At 39.6% G+C, this 14,970-nt stretch overlaps 1 protein-coding gene across 2 annotated transcripts in view; it reads right to left on the bottom strand.

The window, feature by feature from the left end:
• Positions 1 to 769: 769 nt before the first annotated feature.
• Positions 770 to 14,970, bottom strand: part of CHCHD3 (coiled-coil-helix-coiled-coil-helix domain containing 3) — a 103,394-nt gene continuing 89,193 nt past the window's right edge. For both annotated transcript variants that reach the window (XM_075273924.1, XM_075273923.1), the window contains 2 exons: positions 7,019 to 7,154; positions 770 to 1,163 (listed from right to left, as the gene is read on the bottom strand). In XM_075273924.1, coding sequence (XP_075130025.1) covers positions 1,140 to 1,163; positions 7,019 to 7,154 — 160 coding nt within the window. In that variant the 3' untranslated portion in view covers positions 770 to 1,139. The remainder of the gene's footprint in view (positions 1,164 to 7,018; positions 7,155 to 14,970) is intronic.

Raw genomic sequence — 14,970 nt, 5'->3', positions numbered from 1 at the left:
GTCCGCTCGAGATCATCATTGCTGGCAGTGGAGAAAAGAGCGTCCTTTCTTCCCTGTAATAAGTACTGATTTGGGCGCTGAAGGCACAGGGATCATCATGTGCACCATAAATAACGTGATTTTATTACTAAGTAATTGCATATGTACCGTATGTATGATATATGGTATACCCTCACACAGTATTGAAACAGCATAAAAAATTCAATACATTGTGCAATCATATGTGTTATAACGTGAACTGGAAGTAGTGTTGCCTGAGCATCAAACCTTACAATTTGGATCTTACTTGTGAACCTCTAAAGATAAAGAGATACAGTAACATTCCTTATTTTATACCTATAGCATACCCAGTAATATTAAACACCTATACGGAGTCATTCTTCTGTCCAAAACTGCTTGTTAGCAGGAACTAGTAATGTATCAAAGATATATCTATAAAACGGTTTTATCCCCAATCAGTACAGTCACCATCTGTGTATGTAAACCTGTAGCAATGATACTAGATGGCCTGTATTCAATTCCACTTGCTCTCAACTCTATTTGGCAAAACTCAAGTTATTCTGTTGAATTGAGACACAGAATCCGACAAAGTACAAGTGCAATAGATTTAAATGTAGTAAAAGTGAATGTGGCAGATGCTTCTATATTTCAGTTTTATGTGGCCATTGGTGCAGTAGAAAGTGCAGATTTAGTGCTGTACATAGAGCTCATTTAACCAAATACAATTTCTGAATTTCTCTATAAAAAAAAAGGAAATTGCTGCCAAATATAATTTGGAAAATATATATATATTTATACTTTATTAGGAATCCAGGCTTGTTAACAGTTGAGTGTCCAGTACAACAAGTCATGATAATAAAGCTGCAATTTATTAAATAAAAGGCATCACAAACACTATTTAAAGAAAGAGGTGAATCAATGGCAGGTTCAGAGGTGAAGGAAAACAGGAGCAGTAGACAAGAATAGAAAAATACAGTAGTGTGTCTTGTGTAGGGGACATCTACTGTTGACAGTGGTGGTCGGCAGGACTCTTCTACTCCTGAGTTGTTTAGGATTCATCTGGTTCTCTTCATATTAAACAGCATTCTGATACTCTTAAAACGCCAATTGCAGCTGGAGTTGTTTGAAGGGCAGAGGTCCTACCCACCTCTACCAAGTGTACTCTGTGGAGGAGAAAAACCAAAGGAATAAATTGAGTTAATATACATAAGTGTACTTTTTTAATATACATGCCAAAGTGTATACAGGTACATAAAAAACACACATAGGAAGACAAATATATAAGCAGCGAAGTAAAGAAGATGAGTCCATTCATGAAAAACTTCAAAGTTGCATAGTAGGAATTGCTCAGAATAGAAAGCAGCAACTCAACTTCAGTTTCCAAACGTAGTTATGCAACAACAACTGGCTTCCATGGGGGGGGGGGGGGGGCAGAAAAAGGTAATACTGCCTGTAATCCTGATCCCCAATAGTGAGTATGATTGAATGAAATGATATATAGGCACTGAATCAAGGTTCTCAAGTCGAGGGTTTGATCATAAAAAGGACATCCAACAGAATTCTGACCTCAAAAGTAGCAAGAAATCAAGAGCCAAGCTAGGCTATTCTCACTAAAGGCAGATTCAGCCTCAAAATCAGCTTCAAAACCCGGCCAGAATCTGCTCCAATTGTTTTAAGTAGAAGGCAACGATAGACGCTTCTTCGTTAATCAGGGGGTCACCATATTGGTATTGAAGATAAACTGATGTGGAAGACCAAAGTCCTCTCCAAATTCCATATCAGCCTCATGGTGTCTAAAGTCTGTCTAAAAGCATGAATGAAAAAGTCCCGCAATCACAATTTTGTCTTCAACCAAAATCAGAGAACCAAGGGATCCCATTACAGTCAATGGGGTCCCTCAAGAGCCATTGTTGTCTGTCATTAGATAGATCCATCTTTAGTCTGTTCTTCTGCTCCTGTGACAGAGCATGACAACAGACTAAAATGAAAGCAACTTTGCTGAACCCTGAGAAGTCCAATATATAAAGGTTGTACGGAGAATCACACCATATACTCCATACTTGGAGTGTTTTTTAAGTGTTGCCGAGGAATCCAGCCTAAGTGTGTATTTTTTTTTGTAAGAGATACAGTAAGGTTTATGTGGTACAATATAATTCATTATGAAAACATATTCCTACAAAGGAGGAGTGTAATGACTAGTCGTTGCCTTGCTACTATTTTTCTTACATTGTATAACACTTCAGCAATAAAAGTCAAAGTCGTCCAAGTCTGGGAGAAAAAGGTATACCTTTGGGCAAAGTCAAGAACTGCCTCAAGTTTTCCAGCATGTGGGGTATGACCGAAAAAGGGTTAAAGGGTGTTGTAGTATTAAGTGTTAAAGGGGGAAATCAAAAAGGTTTGGCCTGCTGCAATGTCATCCGTTCCCATCTCTTATGGGGAAGCAGACTATCCACAAAATACAAATTAAATTCAATCCACACAGGTACCTTGCAGAAACACAGGAATTGCCCAAGTATATGTAGCTAAACTTATTATTAATAAATATAAAGTAAATATTGTAATATACTTTATTAACAAATGTTGGCTCCTTTCATTGAAATCCTTTGTGAAAATGTACAAACTTCAGCTAGCAGAAAGTACACTGCTTGCAAATGATGTATGGGCGGACAGGCTGATCTTCAGTTTTATATCTTGCCACAGAAGACATTTTTCAATGAATTTGGTTTATGTTGTTTTTTGTGATAAGATATCAGGCTGCAGCAGTTTAACCAATTGCAGAGGTTTGGTATTTATGAGATACAGATGTAGCAGAGTTATCCCAAACAGGTCCTGTGGTCTCTGTGTAGCCCTACTGAACCTACAATTGGTGGTGGATTGAGCTCAAACACCCCACTAGTGTAACCTTCTCATATCTAATCTAGTGACTTTAATGTCACAAAACTGTATGATGATGGGTGGAATTGAATTCCTGAAGTGCATGCCAGTACCTATAGTAGGAATTCTGGTGTAAATGACTATCATTACATTATATTTTCTTTAATATTATGAAGGAATTCATTTTTGTAATAATATTTGTTTCTTTGATACAGTGATGAATACAATCCATATTCAGGATTGCTACCATTGAGCTGTATAAAGCCATTAGTTTACTCCTCCTAGTGGCAGTCTTGTGCCGCAGACATGAATGTATCTAACACAATTGTACACACACAGAAATGATCTCTGTAGTGAATAAACAGAGACTGGTTACAATATATTAATCAATATCAAGGGAAGCATCCTATACTACAAGTGAAGAGATAGACACAACCACGCTGTGCACATTCATTTCCCCCTTGACAATATGGACTTCAAGCAAGAGGTGAAGGGGAACAATGGGAACAATGTCACATTCCCATACAGCCACTAGCAACAAAAGGACCGGATAGATCCTGGACAGTACAAGTCTTTCAAATCAATGAGCTGAATATGGTTAGACTGATTAAACATTGTCTTCTCTGCCTTTTTTTTTGGCTAACTTATAAAGTTATATTAGATTATTAGCCAAAGTATACGTTCTTTGCCATATTTAGCACTAACGGGGGTTTCTCAAAGAAATAATAGACAAACACATAGGATTTATCAATGTCTGAAGGGTGCGGGTGGCCCCTTTGATGGATTGCTACCATGATAAAACTATAGGGACTGCTGTCCTTAACCTATCACTATGTTCAAGGCATCCATGGTCATCTTAGGTGGCAAAAGCACTTGAATTGTGGTCACAATTTTCCATGGCTACAATTTTATTGTGATCACTGTGTGGAAGTTATTTACAGCACAAGGCTCCCTACCAAAGGTTACATAAATTCAGACTTTATTAATACATTTAATGCTGGCAGTAAGTACTATAAAAATGTATGTTGCTGGGATGGTGCAAGAACAGAAGTGCATGCACCACCTGCATACATGTCAGCTGTGTATTACCCTGTTCTGTGCACACAGGTTTTTCTATAGTGGGACAGAATTGGCATATATACTATAATGGGAAAGTTCATTCTTTTCTTATTAATAATTATTTTTATTTCTTATAGTAAAGGAACAAAGTTCCAGAAGACATGTTGGAGAAGTGTAAAATTAATGTAGAGCCCCTCACTTTGCTTTTTGGTTCACGTCTCCCTCCTATAATGCTCAATTTCAGTAGCGTAGCACCCATCGCTAGTATTCCCTCTATCCTGAAAATGCACATCCTATAACCACTACAGTGAGCACAGCGTGCGATCTAGCTGGACTGCAAAAAAACAAAACGTTAAATGTGACTTTACAGTCTGATATGTGTTGCCGTCTTTCTGAAAACATATTATCACTTCAAACACATCAGTTAGGAGCGAGCAGACACTGCTGTGTCACGTAGAGCAGAAACTGGATGCATGTCAGAGCTGGTGCAGTCTGCTGTACATGGGCATCTAAGCTACACAACAGCAGGATGGCTTATTACTTGTACCATCTCTCCCTCGCCCATGTCTGTCTCTGGCAAAGCATAAAACAGTGTAAATGCCTAGGATCTAGATCTGCAGTCATTAGGATTTCAGTATTTGCAAAACAGTCTATTTACATTCTTTATGGAATTCTTTAAGCATGCATACACATTATGCATATTCAGAGATTAATCGGAGAAACAAACAAGTAAATCCAACTAAACTAAACAAAAGCTTTAAGATAGAAATCCCAAAGATGATAGAATACTCACGAATCCAACAGTGTACATATTGCTAAACTAAAAGAAGGAAAAGTGTGTCTAACAAAAGTACAGCACTAAAAAAAAGGATGTGTTGCATATTCTAGTAGAGGCTTACACACTGGGGAAGGTGTATTAACCCCTTCCCGACATGCGCCGTAATAGTACGGCGCATGTCGGGTCTGTAACTATGGCGACCGCCCGGGAGCCGGGCGGTCGCCATAGCCGCCGGGTGTCTACTGCTTTAAGCAGTAGACAACCGGCTCTAATGCCTCCGATCGGTCCCCGGACCGATCAGAGGCATTAACCCCTCCGGCGCCGCGGTCAAAGGCGCCGAAGGCGCCATTTTCCCGGCGGCGCATGGGCGCCACCATTTTTTCCAGGATCGCCGGCTCCTGGAGCATGCTCCAAGGCCGACGTCATGTTGCCATGACAGCCGGGAGCCTGTACAAGGCTCCCAGGCTTGTCTGCAAATTGTCTCTTTTGCAGGCTGGTCTATGCAGGATGATTTTTTTGCAATGCATTGCAATGCATTAGCATTGTAATGCATTGCATTAGTGATCAGACCCCCTGGGGTTGAACACCCCTAGGGGGTCTAATAAATGCAAAAAAATTTTTTTTAAAAAAAAAAAGTAAAAAAAAAAATATAAAAAGTATTAAAAGTTCAAATCACCCCCCTTTCCCTAGAACACATATAAAAGTAGTTAAAAACTGTGAAACATATACATGTTAGGTATCCCCGCGTCCGAAATCGCCCGCTCTACAAATCTATAAAAATATTTTTCCTGTTCGGTAAACGCCGTAGCGGGAAAAATAGTCAAAAGTGCCAAACCGCCATTTTTTCACTGTTTTGATTCTGATAAAAATTTGAATAAAAAGTGATCAAAGCAATAACATTTCCCGAAAATGGTAGAACTAAAAAGTACACCCGGCCCCGCAAAAAAAGACGCCCTATGCAACCCCGTACACTTACGTATAAAAAAGTTACGGCCGTCGGAATATGGCGACTTTTAGAAAAAAAAAAAATTTAACACAGTTTTGGAATTTTTTTAAGGGTTCAAAATGTAAATAAAACCATATAAATTTGGTATCCCTGGAACCGTACCGAAACACAGAATATAGGGGACATGTCATTTTGGCTGCACAGTAAACGCCGTAAAACCAAAGCCCGTAAGAAAGTCGCAGAAATGCATTTTTTCTTCAAATCCACCCCATTCTGAATTTTTTTCCTGCTTCCCAGTACATTATATAGAATAATTAATGGTGGCATCATGAAGAAAAATTTGTCCCGCAAAAATTAAGACCTCATATGGCTCTGGGAGCAGAGAAATAAAAAAGTTATGGGGTTTAGAAGGAGGAGAGTCAAAAACGAAAAACAAAAATCAAAAAATGCCATCGGCGGGAAGGGGTTAAAACTGGTGTCTCATTGGATTACAATGTACATGCTTTTTAACAAATTTTTCACATTTTAGGCTATGGTTCCATGTAGCAAGCCACAGCATAAATGTGCTACAGGAAAAAACACGTTGGCAACATATAATGGTTATTCTCATAGCGCTTTTCAAAGAAACTCCCTATATGCTTCCATTATACCTTCAGGGAAACTGCTGGTGTTTCCGTAGGAATAATTGACATGCTGCGATTTCCAAAACCACAACAGTTTTGAAAATCGCAGCATGTTAGCTGTGTATATTTTTCTGCAAGGTGTGGATGTATTTGCTACTTTGCAATGACTGTAAAATGACACATTTTTTCCATGACGATCCTGCTGTCATGTGGTGCCTCAACCTCTGTTTTTTAGGTGAAGAGGGTACACATCCACACCTTGGCTTCTTTATAATTTAACTTTTAATGCATAATTAGTTAAAAAATACAAAAAGATGTGCAGGAAGAAGAAAAATACATGGTGAAAAAAAGATTAAAAAGCGTAACTGATGCGTTTCGGAATACTAGATCCCTTAGTCATAGCATGATCAACAATAGGCAGTCTATCAGCGCACTTTGTCTCTCTAAAACCATTACTTTCCATGAGGCATCTACTGAAAATCGGCATTCAGCCTAGCAGAGCTGGGAGTGTATTTAGTACCCAGAGTTGACGTAACAGGGAAAAACTCACTAAATAAACTTCCTTTAAAACAGAAAATCAAAATACTACTATTGGCTCATTTTTACATATGGTTTCTAGCTTTAAATGTAATATATTTGTTGGACCTCATTTCAAATTTTCCTATGCAAAAAGACTGACAAAAATCCACCATTACGTTTCCCCATAGTATCCAAAGTGAAAAATGTACAAGAACTTACCTGTTTGGCGCTGTTAACGCACTGTAGGTATTGTCTTGCCAAAGCAGAGCAACTCAGGGTCTGCTGTGAGTTCTGCTGATAACACTGGAGAATCTGTGCCTGCAGATCAGCACATATTGGGTGTGACTCATATCTCCTGCGGAAGGTAAAACCAAATGCGATGTTACATATTATTCAACATGAATAAATAAATATTAATATGTATAGCACGGTTTGTTTTTTTACCAATTCCATATGTTATGGATGATAAATAAAAGCAAACGGGCAGTCCTAATCAATGAAATCATCTTCCCTTTAATTATCTGTCAATCACTAAATTGGACACCACCATCATGACTAGAAGCATAGAGTGTGCAGAAATCTAAATTAATAAAAGTCAACCTATAATGAACCTTTCCCCCACAAAAATATACATTAATCGGCTCACACCCTTCTGCTTTATTAGTTTATTATGTTATTACTTTGTTTATGCTGTACAGTTTGTAATAAATAATGTGACAGGTTCCTTTTAACACTATGAAAACACAGGGGATTTAGACCCATATAAAGCTATATAAAATGTAAAAGCACTCCCAGCAAAAAACAACAAAACAATAACAAAAAAACAATTATCTGAAACTTATCATCATTAGTGTGGACTGGAAGTCCATTTTCCCATTCAATCCCGCTGGTTCTTTCTTTACTTAGATCATATTCTGATAATTAGCAGTTTTAGGTTGTGTAGCCTCCGCACCAAGAAAAGTGCAAAAAATATAGAAAAAAAAAGAAAAAAAAGTATTCTCTCAAAAGTCGGTTTATCCATTTAAAAAAAAAAAAAAAAAAAATGATTTGTCCATGACACTGCTATAAGGTGGGTGATTCACTACTACAGATAGCATGTTTGAATGTCTTTAACTAGTACAATGGAAGTTTACAATACCCAGTTGTTCGTAGTTACACCAAAGAAGTTTCTGTGAGGCTGAGTTGTCAAGTCTCATTGAAGGGATTCTATCTTTAGAATCCACCCCCCCCTTTTTTTTTTTTCTTTTAAACTAAGTACACGTCAGAATAGCCTTAAAGGGATTCAGTCATTAAAATGGAAATTTTTCACCCTAACACGTAAGAATAGCCTTCAGAGAAAACTCTTCAGCGACGGCCTCTGTCTTCTTCTGGCACACCTCTCTGGGATGTCTTCTTCTGATAGCTTCTTCTGGCTTTAAATGGCACGCATTTGTGAGTCGACTGTACATGCCTGTGGCCAATTTCTCGTGGCCGCTTACATGAGTGCACTGTGTAAGCGGCCACAAGAAAATGGCTGCAGATGTGTGCAGTCGGCTCTGCCCAATGGCAGAACAGGAGGTGTCCCGTGCTGTCTAAAAACTCTCCAGCGATGCCTCCATCTTATTCTTCGCCTCTTCTTCTTCATCACCGTTGCATCTTCATCCAAAAGTGCCGATTGCGCATGTCTGTCGGCCATTTTCCTGTGGCCGAGAGGGAAAGGCCACAGAAAAATGGCTGATGGACATGCGCTGTTGGCGCTTTTGGATGAAGATGTTACAGTGACGTGGAAGAAGAGGTGGAGAAAAAGATGGAGGCGTCACTGGAAAGTTTTTAGACAGCATAGGGGACACCCCCTGTGCTGTTTGAGCACAGGAGAACACCCCCTGTAGTGTCTGAAAACTCATTTACATATGGAAAAAAAGAAATTTCTCAGGAACAGCGGTGTGCATCAGAATAATAAAGGTAAGAGAAGAATAGCCTTTCTTAAGGCTATTCTGATGTGTACTTAGTTAAAAAAGGGAATTCTAATGATAGAATCTATTTGGGTGGGAATTTAATAATGACAGTGCCACGCTGAGCACTTTAGTCCAACCCACTCTACAGCGGATTTTTGTCTATGGAGAATACATGATGTACCTTTTAACAATAACTGTGGCTAAAATGGTTAAATCCATCAAATAGAACTGGAGCCTAAATATTTTTTTGTCATATGACATACAGCCAATGTGGTTGTTAATGGCTCTGCAACTCAACTGAGAAAGTGAAAAAGCTGCAATGAGCTTCTTGACCCTGATACTTGGCAATCATAAACTGTGTTATCCAAACTGATAAAAGTTCATCACATATTCCTGTGTGTGTTCTAGGCAGACTATTAACTCTTGCACACAGACTATTTAATCCCTGAAGATAACCACGTTCTAGGTGCTGTGTAAGGCAAGCAGCAGAACATTATTATACAGAATGCCAGGGGTGATATTAGCCTAGATCCACAAATATCAACACTCTTGACATGTAATAAATCAAATGAGCTTTCTCATTCCACAGTCAATACCCATTTCAGTCCCTTGACATCCTGTCAGCTTATGACTAGCGCTCATTGTATTTTCATATGCTCCATATCCATTTCCTATCTCTTTAAGCACTCGAATGTGATATTGATGAGCATCAACAAAAATGGCTCCAGCAATTCCAGCAGAGCCAGAGAATTTTCCGGGATTAGCATCCAAGGGAAAAGTGGTGGCCTTTTATTGATTCAAGGTATTTGTTATGCTGCTTAATGCACAGTTTACACTTTTGGGAAAACCTTAAATGAGATTACTGTCAGACATCATACAGCCATAAAACACGGGGCAGGACACCACTCCAAGCACACACAGATGGACGGAAAGCTTTGCTAGCACTGTAGATCCATCATATAGAGCTGGCTATTTACATCTGTAAGGCACAATTCTTCAAGCAATTCTCCAAGAGCAGTTCAAGATGGTTAAACTGAATAAAGAATAAATTCCCCCAGTGTAAATTATTATAGGCTGAGCTATAGGCATCTTTTAAAGCGTACCTCCAGTAATAAACAACTTTTTAGAAATTAATAGGACTGGTGAATAGAAGAAACTCTGTAATATGACTTATAAGGATATCTGTTTCCTTCAACACTTTCCTCCTGTTCTTTAAAGAGGACCTTTCATCAGATCGGGCACATGCAGTTTTATATACTGCTGGAAAGCTGACAGTGCGCTGAATTCAGCGCACTGTCGGCTTTCCCAATCTGTGCCTGGTGTAAAGCGCTATCGGTCCCGGGACCGTAGCGCTTTAGTGTCAGAAGGGCGTTTCTGACAGTTAGCCAGGAACGCCCCTCTGCCTTGCGGCGCCTATCGCGCTGTACTGTGGAGTGGGGAGGAACGCCCCCACCCTCTGCTCACACAGCTCGTCCATAGACAAGTATTATCAGGAGGGGTGTTCCTCCCCGCTCCACAGTACAGAGCGATAGGCGCTGCTGGGCAGAAGGACGTTCCTGGCTAAGTGTCAGAAACACCCTTCTGACTGTAAAGCCCTACGGTACCAGGACCGATAGCGCTTTACACCGGGCACAGATCGGGAAAGCCGATAGTGCGCTGAATTCAGCGCACTGTCAGCTTTGCAGCAGTATATAAAACTGCATGTGCCCGATCTGATGAAAGGTCCTCTTTAATTTCAATCTGATTGTTTACATTCTATTCATCTCCATATTCAGCCTCACACATACAACTCTATGTAGCATAGAGGGGATGCGAAGGATTTATTGCCTCATTCTGTGTGCTAGCATCCACTTATTTACAACCTAGCAGAGTTAAGAGATCAATGAAAAGCATAGTATACAGCAGCAATTATTTGAGTGTCTCTTCTATCCCCCTCCTCCTCTCATAATAGACTAATATGGAGAAAGGAACTGTCTGACAAGTGGAAAAGAAAACATATTTCTTTAATAAAGTTTCTTATTTTCACCTGTAACTGGAGGTATATTCTAAGTTAGAGCCTGCTGTAAAATTTCAGGGGAAAACAAGACTGAAGCATCCATAAAGGGCATGTCCACAATAGTATACCAATTTAAAAGGTACACATAGAATTATTCTCCATAAAACATATATAAATATATTTTATTACCGATCCTGCATGGGTCCGGAGTTATAAGCCTATAATGTAGCTCAAAACAGCAGTTACATAGTGCTTGCTCCAGAGATTTGCATGTTTATTAGAAAAGCATAAATTTTAGTAATCTCAAGCAGGAATAAGTGTACATAAAGTAGTACACTCTGTTATTAACAGGTTTTTTTGCTTTATAGTTACACAGTGCCGAATGACATCACAATTTCCATTATGTCTGAAGTCTTTCAGAAATGATAATCATGTTTTTGGTCCTAGCTATTAAATATTTAAAGGACTGTTCAACGAACAACAATTATCTCCCTAAAGAACTGGAGAAAAAAAAGTGTTTAACTGGGTTGTCCAGGGTTAAATTTTGTGTCTATGTATACGGCTATTCCTTGATAAACTTGTGTTGGAAAAATATTGGTTGTTCATCGAATACATTACTACTAGAGCTGAGCGAATATACTCAATGGAATTCTTCCGCCGCATAGCTCCCAGTGCAAAAACACTTCTGGGGCATCAAATTTTTACTGCCCCTCCCACCTTCCCTGGCGCCGGGAGCTATGCAGCGCAGGTATTCAATTGAATATATTCACTCATCTCTAATTACTCCATATTTGCCTCATGACCTTACAAGTGACTGACCATACAAGGACTTTTCCTACAACTGAGCGGTTCCTTAGTCAAATCTTCATTCTTGGCCACATAATGTATTTAATCATTTCATATGAATAAGAGAAAAGCAATGTGAGAACTTACACAACAGTGCCGTGAACGCTTATTTCGTGACCAAGTGTACAACCAAGGGTAATCTGTTTTAATGGATCCTTCTATTGAGGGATCTGGGAAATTGAGATGAGAAATAGCATATTCTATTGCTTACTGTTTCGTTTACACGGACCATGAAAACAATGGTCATGTGAATAGATCCATTACAGTCTATTGGGCCCCGTGTTTAACCCCTTCCCGACATGCGCCGTAATAGTACGGCGCGTGTCGGGTCTGTAACTATGGCGACCGCCCGGGAGCCGGGCGGCCGTCATAGCCGCCGGGTGTCTACTGCTTTAAGCAGTAGACAACCGACTCTGATGCCTCCGATCGGTCCCCGGACCGATCGGAGGCATTAACCCCTCCGGCGCTGCTGTCAAAGGCGCCGGAGGCGCCATTTTCCCGGCGGCGCATGGGCGCCGCCATTTTGGCAGGGATCGCCGGCTCCTGGAGCATGCTCCAGGGCCGACCCCCCGTTACCATGACAGCCAAGAGCCTTGTTAAAGGCTCCCAGCTGGTCTGCAAATTCTCTCTTTTGCAGGCTGGTGTATACAGCCTGCAAAAGAGATGATGATTTTTTGCAATGCATTGCAATGCATTAGCATTGTAATGCATTGCATTAGTGATTAGACCCCCTGGGGTTCAACACCCCTAGGGGGTCTAATAAATGCAAAAAAAAAATTAAAAAAAAAAAGTAAAAAAAAAATATAAAAAAATATAAAAAGTATTAAAAGTTCAAATCACCCCCCTTTCCCTAGAACACATATAAAAGTAGTTAAAAACTGTGAAACATATACATATTAGGTATCCCCGCGTCCGAAATCGCCCGCTCTACAAATCTATAAAAATATTTTTCCTGTTCGGTAAACGCCGTAGCAGGAAAAATAGTCAAAAGTGCCAAACCGACGTTTTTTCACTGTTTTAATTCTGATAAAAATTTGAATAAAAAGTGATCAAAGCAATAACATTTCCCGAAAATGGTAGAACTAAAAAGTACGACTAAGAGGAACAATCCTCGAAACGCGTCAGTTGCGTCTTTTGTAACAATGAATATGGAAACACCATAATGGTGCTTATGTTTCTTCAATTTTGATTGGATTTTATTCAGTGCATCAATAAATGCTAAGTTTTATTTGAAAAGACCTTGGAGTGGAGCTGGATCTTTTTCACCGATTTTTTGCATTTGTGTCCCAAGCCGATGGGGCGTATCCGGGCTTCCTCCAATTTCTAATACTGAAACGGCATCACCGTGGATAGACTTCTCAAGTTATTTAAAGGTCAAGTAAGTGGGCTGTGTTTTCCCCTCTCCTTTTCCCTATTTTTTGAACTAAAAAGTACACCCGGCCCCGCAAAAAAAGACGCCCTATACATCCCCGTACACGCACGTATAAAAAAGTTACGGCCGTCGGAATATGGAGACTTTTAGAAAAAAAATTTTTTAACACCGTTTTGAAATTTTTTTTAGGGGTCAAAATGTAAATAAAACCATATAAATTTGGTATCCCTGGAACCGTACCGAAACACAGAATATAGGGGACATGTCATTTTGGCTGCACAGTGAACGCCGTAAAACCAAAGCCCGTAAGAAAGTCGCAGAAATGCATTTTTTCTTCAAATCCACCCCATTCTGAATTTTTTTTCCTGCTTCCCAGTACATTATATAGAATAATTAATGGTGGCATCATGAAGAAAAAATTGTCCCGCAAAAATTAAGACCTCATATGACTCTGGGAGCGGAGAAATAAAAAAGTTATGGGGTTTAGAAGGAGGGGAGTCAAAAACGAAAAACGAAAATCAAAAAATGCCATCGGCGGGAAGGGGTTAAAATGGTTTGCACACAGCCACTGCATCCTGTCGTGTAAATGAGCACTAAGCAAAACTTTAACGAAAATATCTACAAAACAATGATCTTAAAAATGTCATTACAATGCAGTTAAAATTTCCCAGTGTGCAATAACTAAAGGCTACTGACCTATCTTTATAAAGAACCCTTAAATGCTATGCTTGAAGAACACTGTCAAAATTACAAGTCTGCATTTTTGCATTGTTTACCCTCCAAAGCTTTTCCTTTTGATTGGCAATCAGCAATAGGAACCGTTCCAACAATGTCCTATTATTACAAGCTGCATTGGCAGGAAGCTCTAATTTCTCCTCCATTACAAGTCTGAACGTGGAATAAATGAGGTAACTCGGGATTAATGGTTTCTATGTTGTGACCCTGCATACAACTCATCCTACAAACTGTCAAATGAACCAACCGCTTAAGCTATTAGCCGCTATGGATAATTTCCAGCGCTGTCACATAAAGGATAATTATATTTTTGGAAGGTGGGAGCCTACTACAAGCTTACCGTAATTTATTGACAAAGACCAACCTCTTTATTAACGGAACATAACTTACAGAACAGAAGACAATCAGGATCAAAGTCTTTATTTTAATAGTGAAGAACAACAACTTTCACATAAAAGACACTTTATATATTGAAAGTACTGCAGGATTCATTACTTAAAAGAGAACTCCAAAATGCAGAGTACAAAATAAAAGGCAATATTGTATATTAACTATAAAATGACTTAATGCTTCTTCTCAGTGTAATGATGGTGTGTGCAACTGGTTGCCACTTGGCTAATTAAGCCAAAGGCACTGGCTGCCATTTTCTGTCTGACTGGTTGGAGTCCCGGACACACAGACCCAATGACCTTTCATCTATGGACTATACAAAGAACAGGCCAGTCGGTGCACTCTCTCAACAAAAAATCCCTTTCGAGTAAATCAACATAGGGCACAATCTGTGGCATATCAGTGGTTAATCTGCATTACCTGCATAGTGGAAGAGCATTCACCAAATGTTACCCACATGCCATACTGCAGGTTTTCACCCAGTGTAGTCAGGCCCTATATGCAGGTGTGCATATACCCTTGAAAACCAGTATCACATACATACCAAATGTCTAGAATTATGAAATTAATCAAAAGCTCAATTTTTCCCCATTTTCTTTTGCCCTTACCAAAAAGAAAACCATACTAGTAAGGGCTCGTTCACATATGCGCCCGGTCTCCGTTCTGCAGGTTTCCTGCACAAAACTGAGCAGGAGACGGAAACCTGCAGGACTCTTTCAAACCCATTCAAATGAATGGGTTTGAAAAGTGTCCGGCCATGAGCGCCGGTGAGCGTTTTATGCTCTCCGCTGTGAAACCGTTTTTTTAAAATCAGACACAGAGTCGGACATGCAGTACGCTGTGTCCGGTTTAAAAAAAACGGTTTCGCGGTGGAGAGCATAAAACGCCCACCGGCGCA

This window comes from Leptodactylus fuscus, chromosome 5 (assembly GCF_031893055.1).
Source record: "Leptodactylus fuscus isolate aLepFus1 chromosome 5, aLepFus1.hap2, whole genome shotgun sequence".
NCBI classification, from domain to species: Eukaryota; Metazoa; Chordata; class Amphibia; order Anura; family Leptodactylidae; genus Leptodactylus; species Leptodactylus fuscus.
This window is presented reverse-complemented; position numbering and strand designations above follow the sequence as displayed.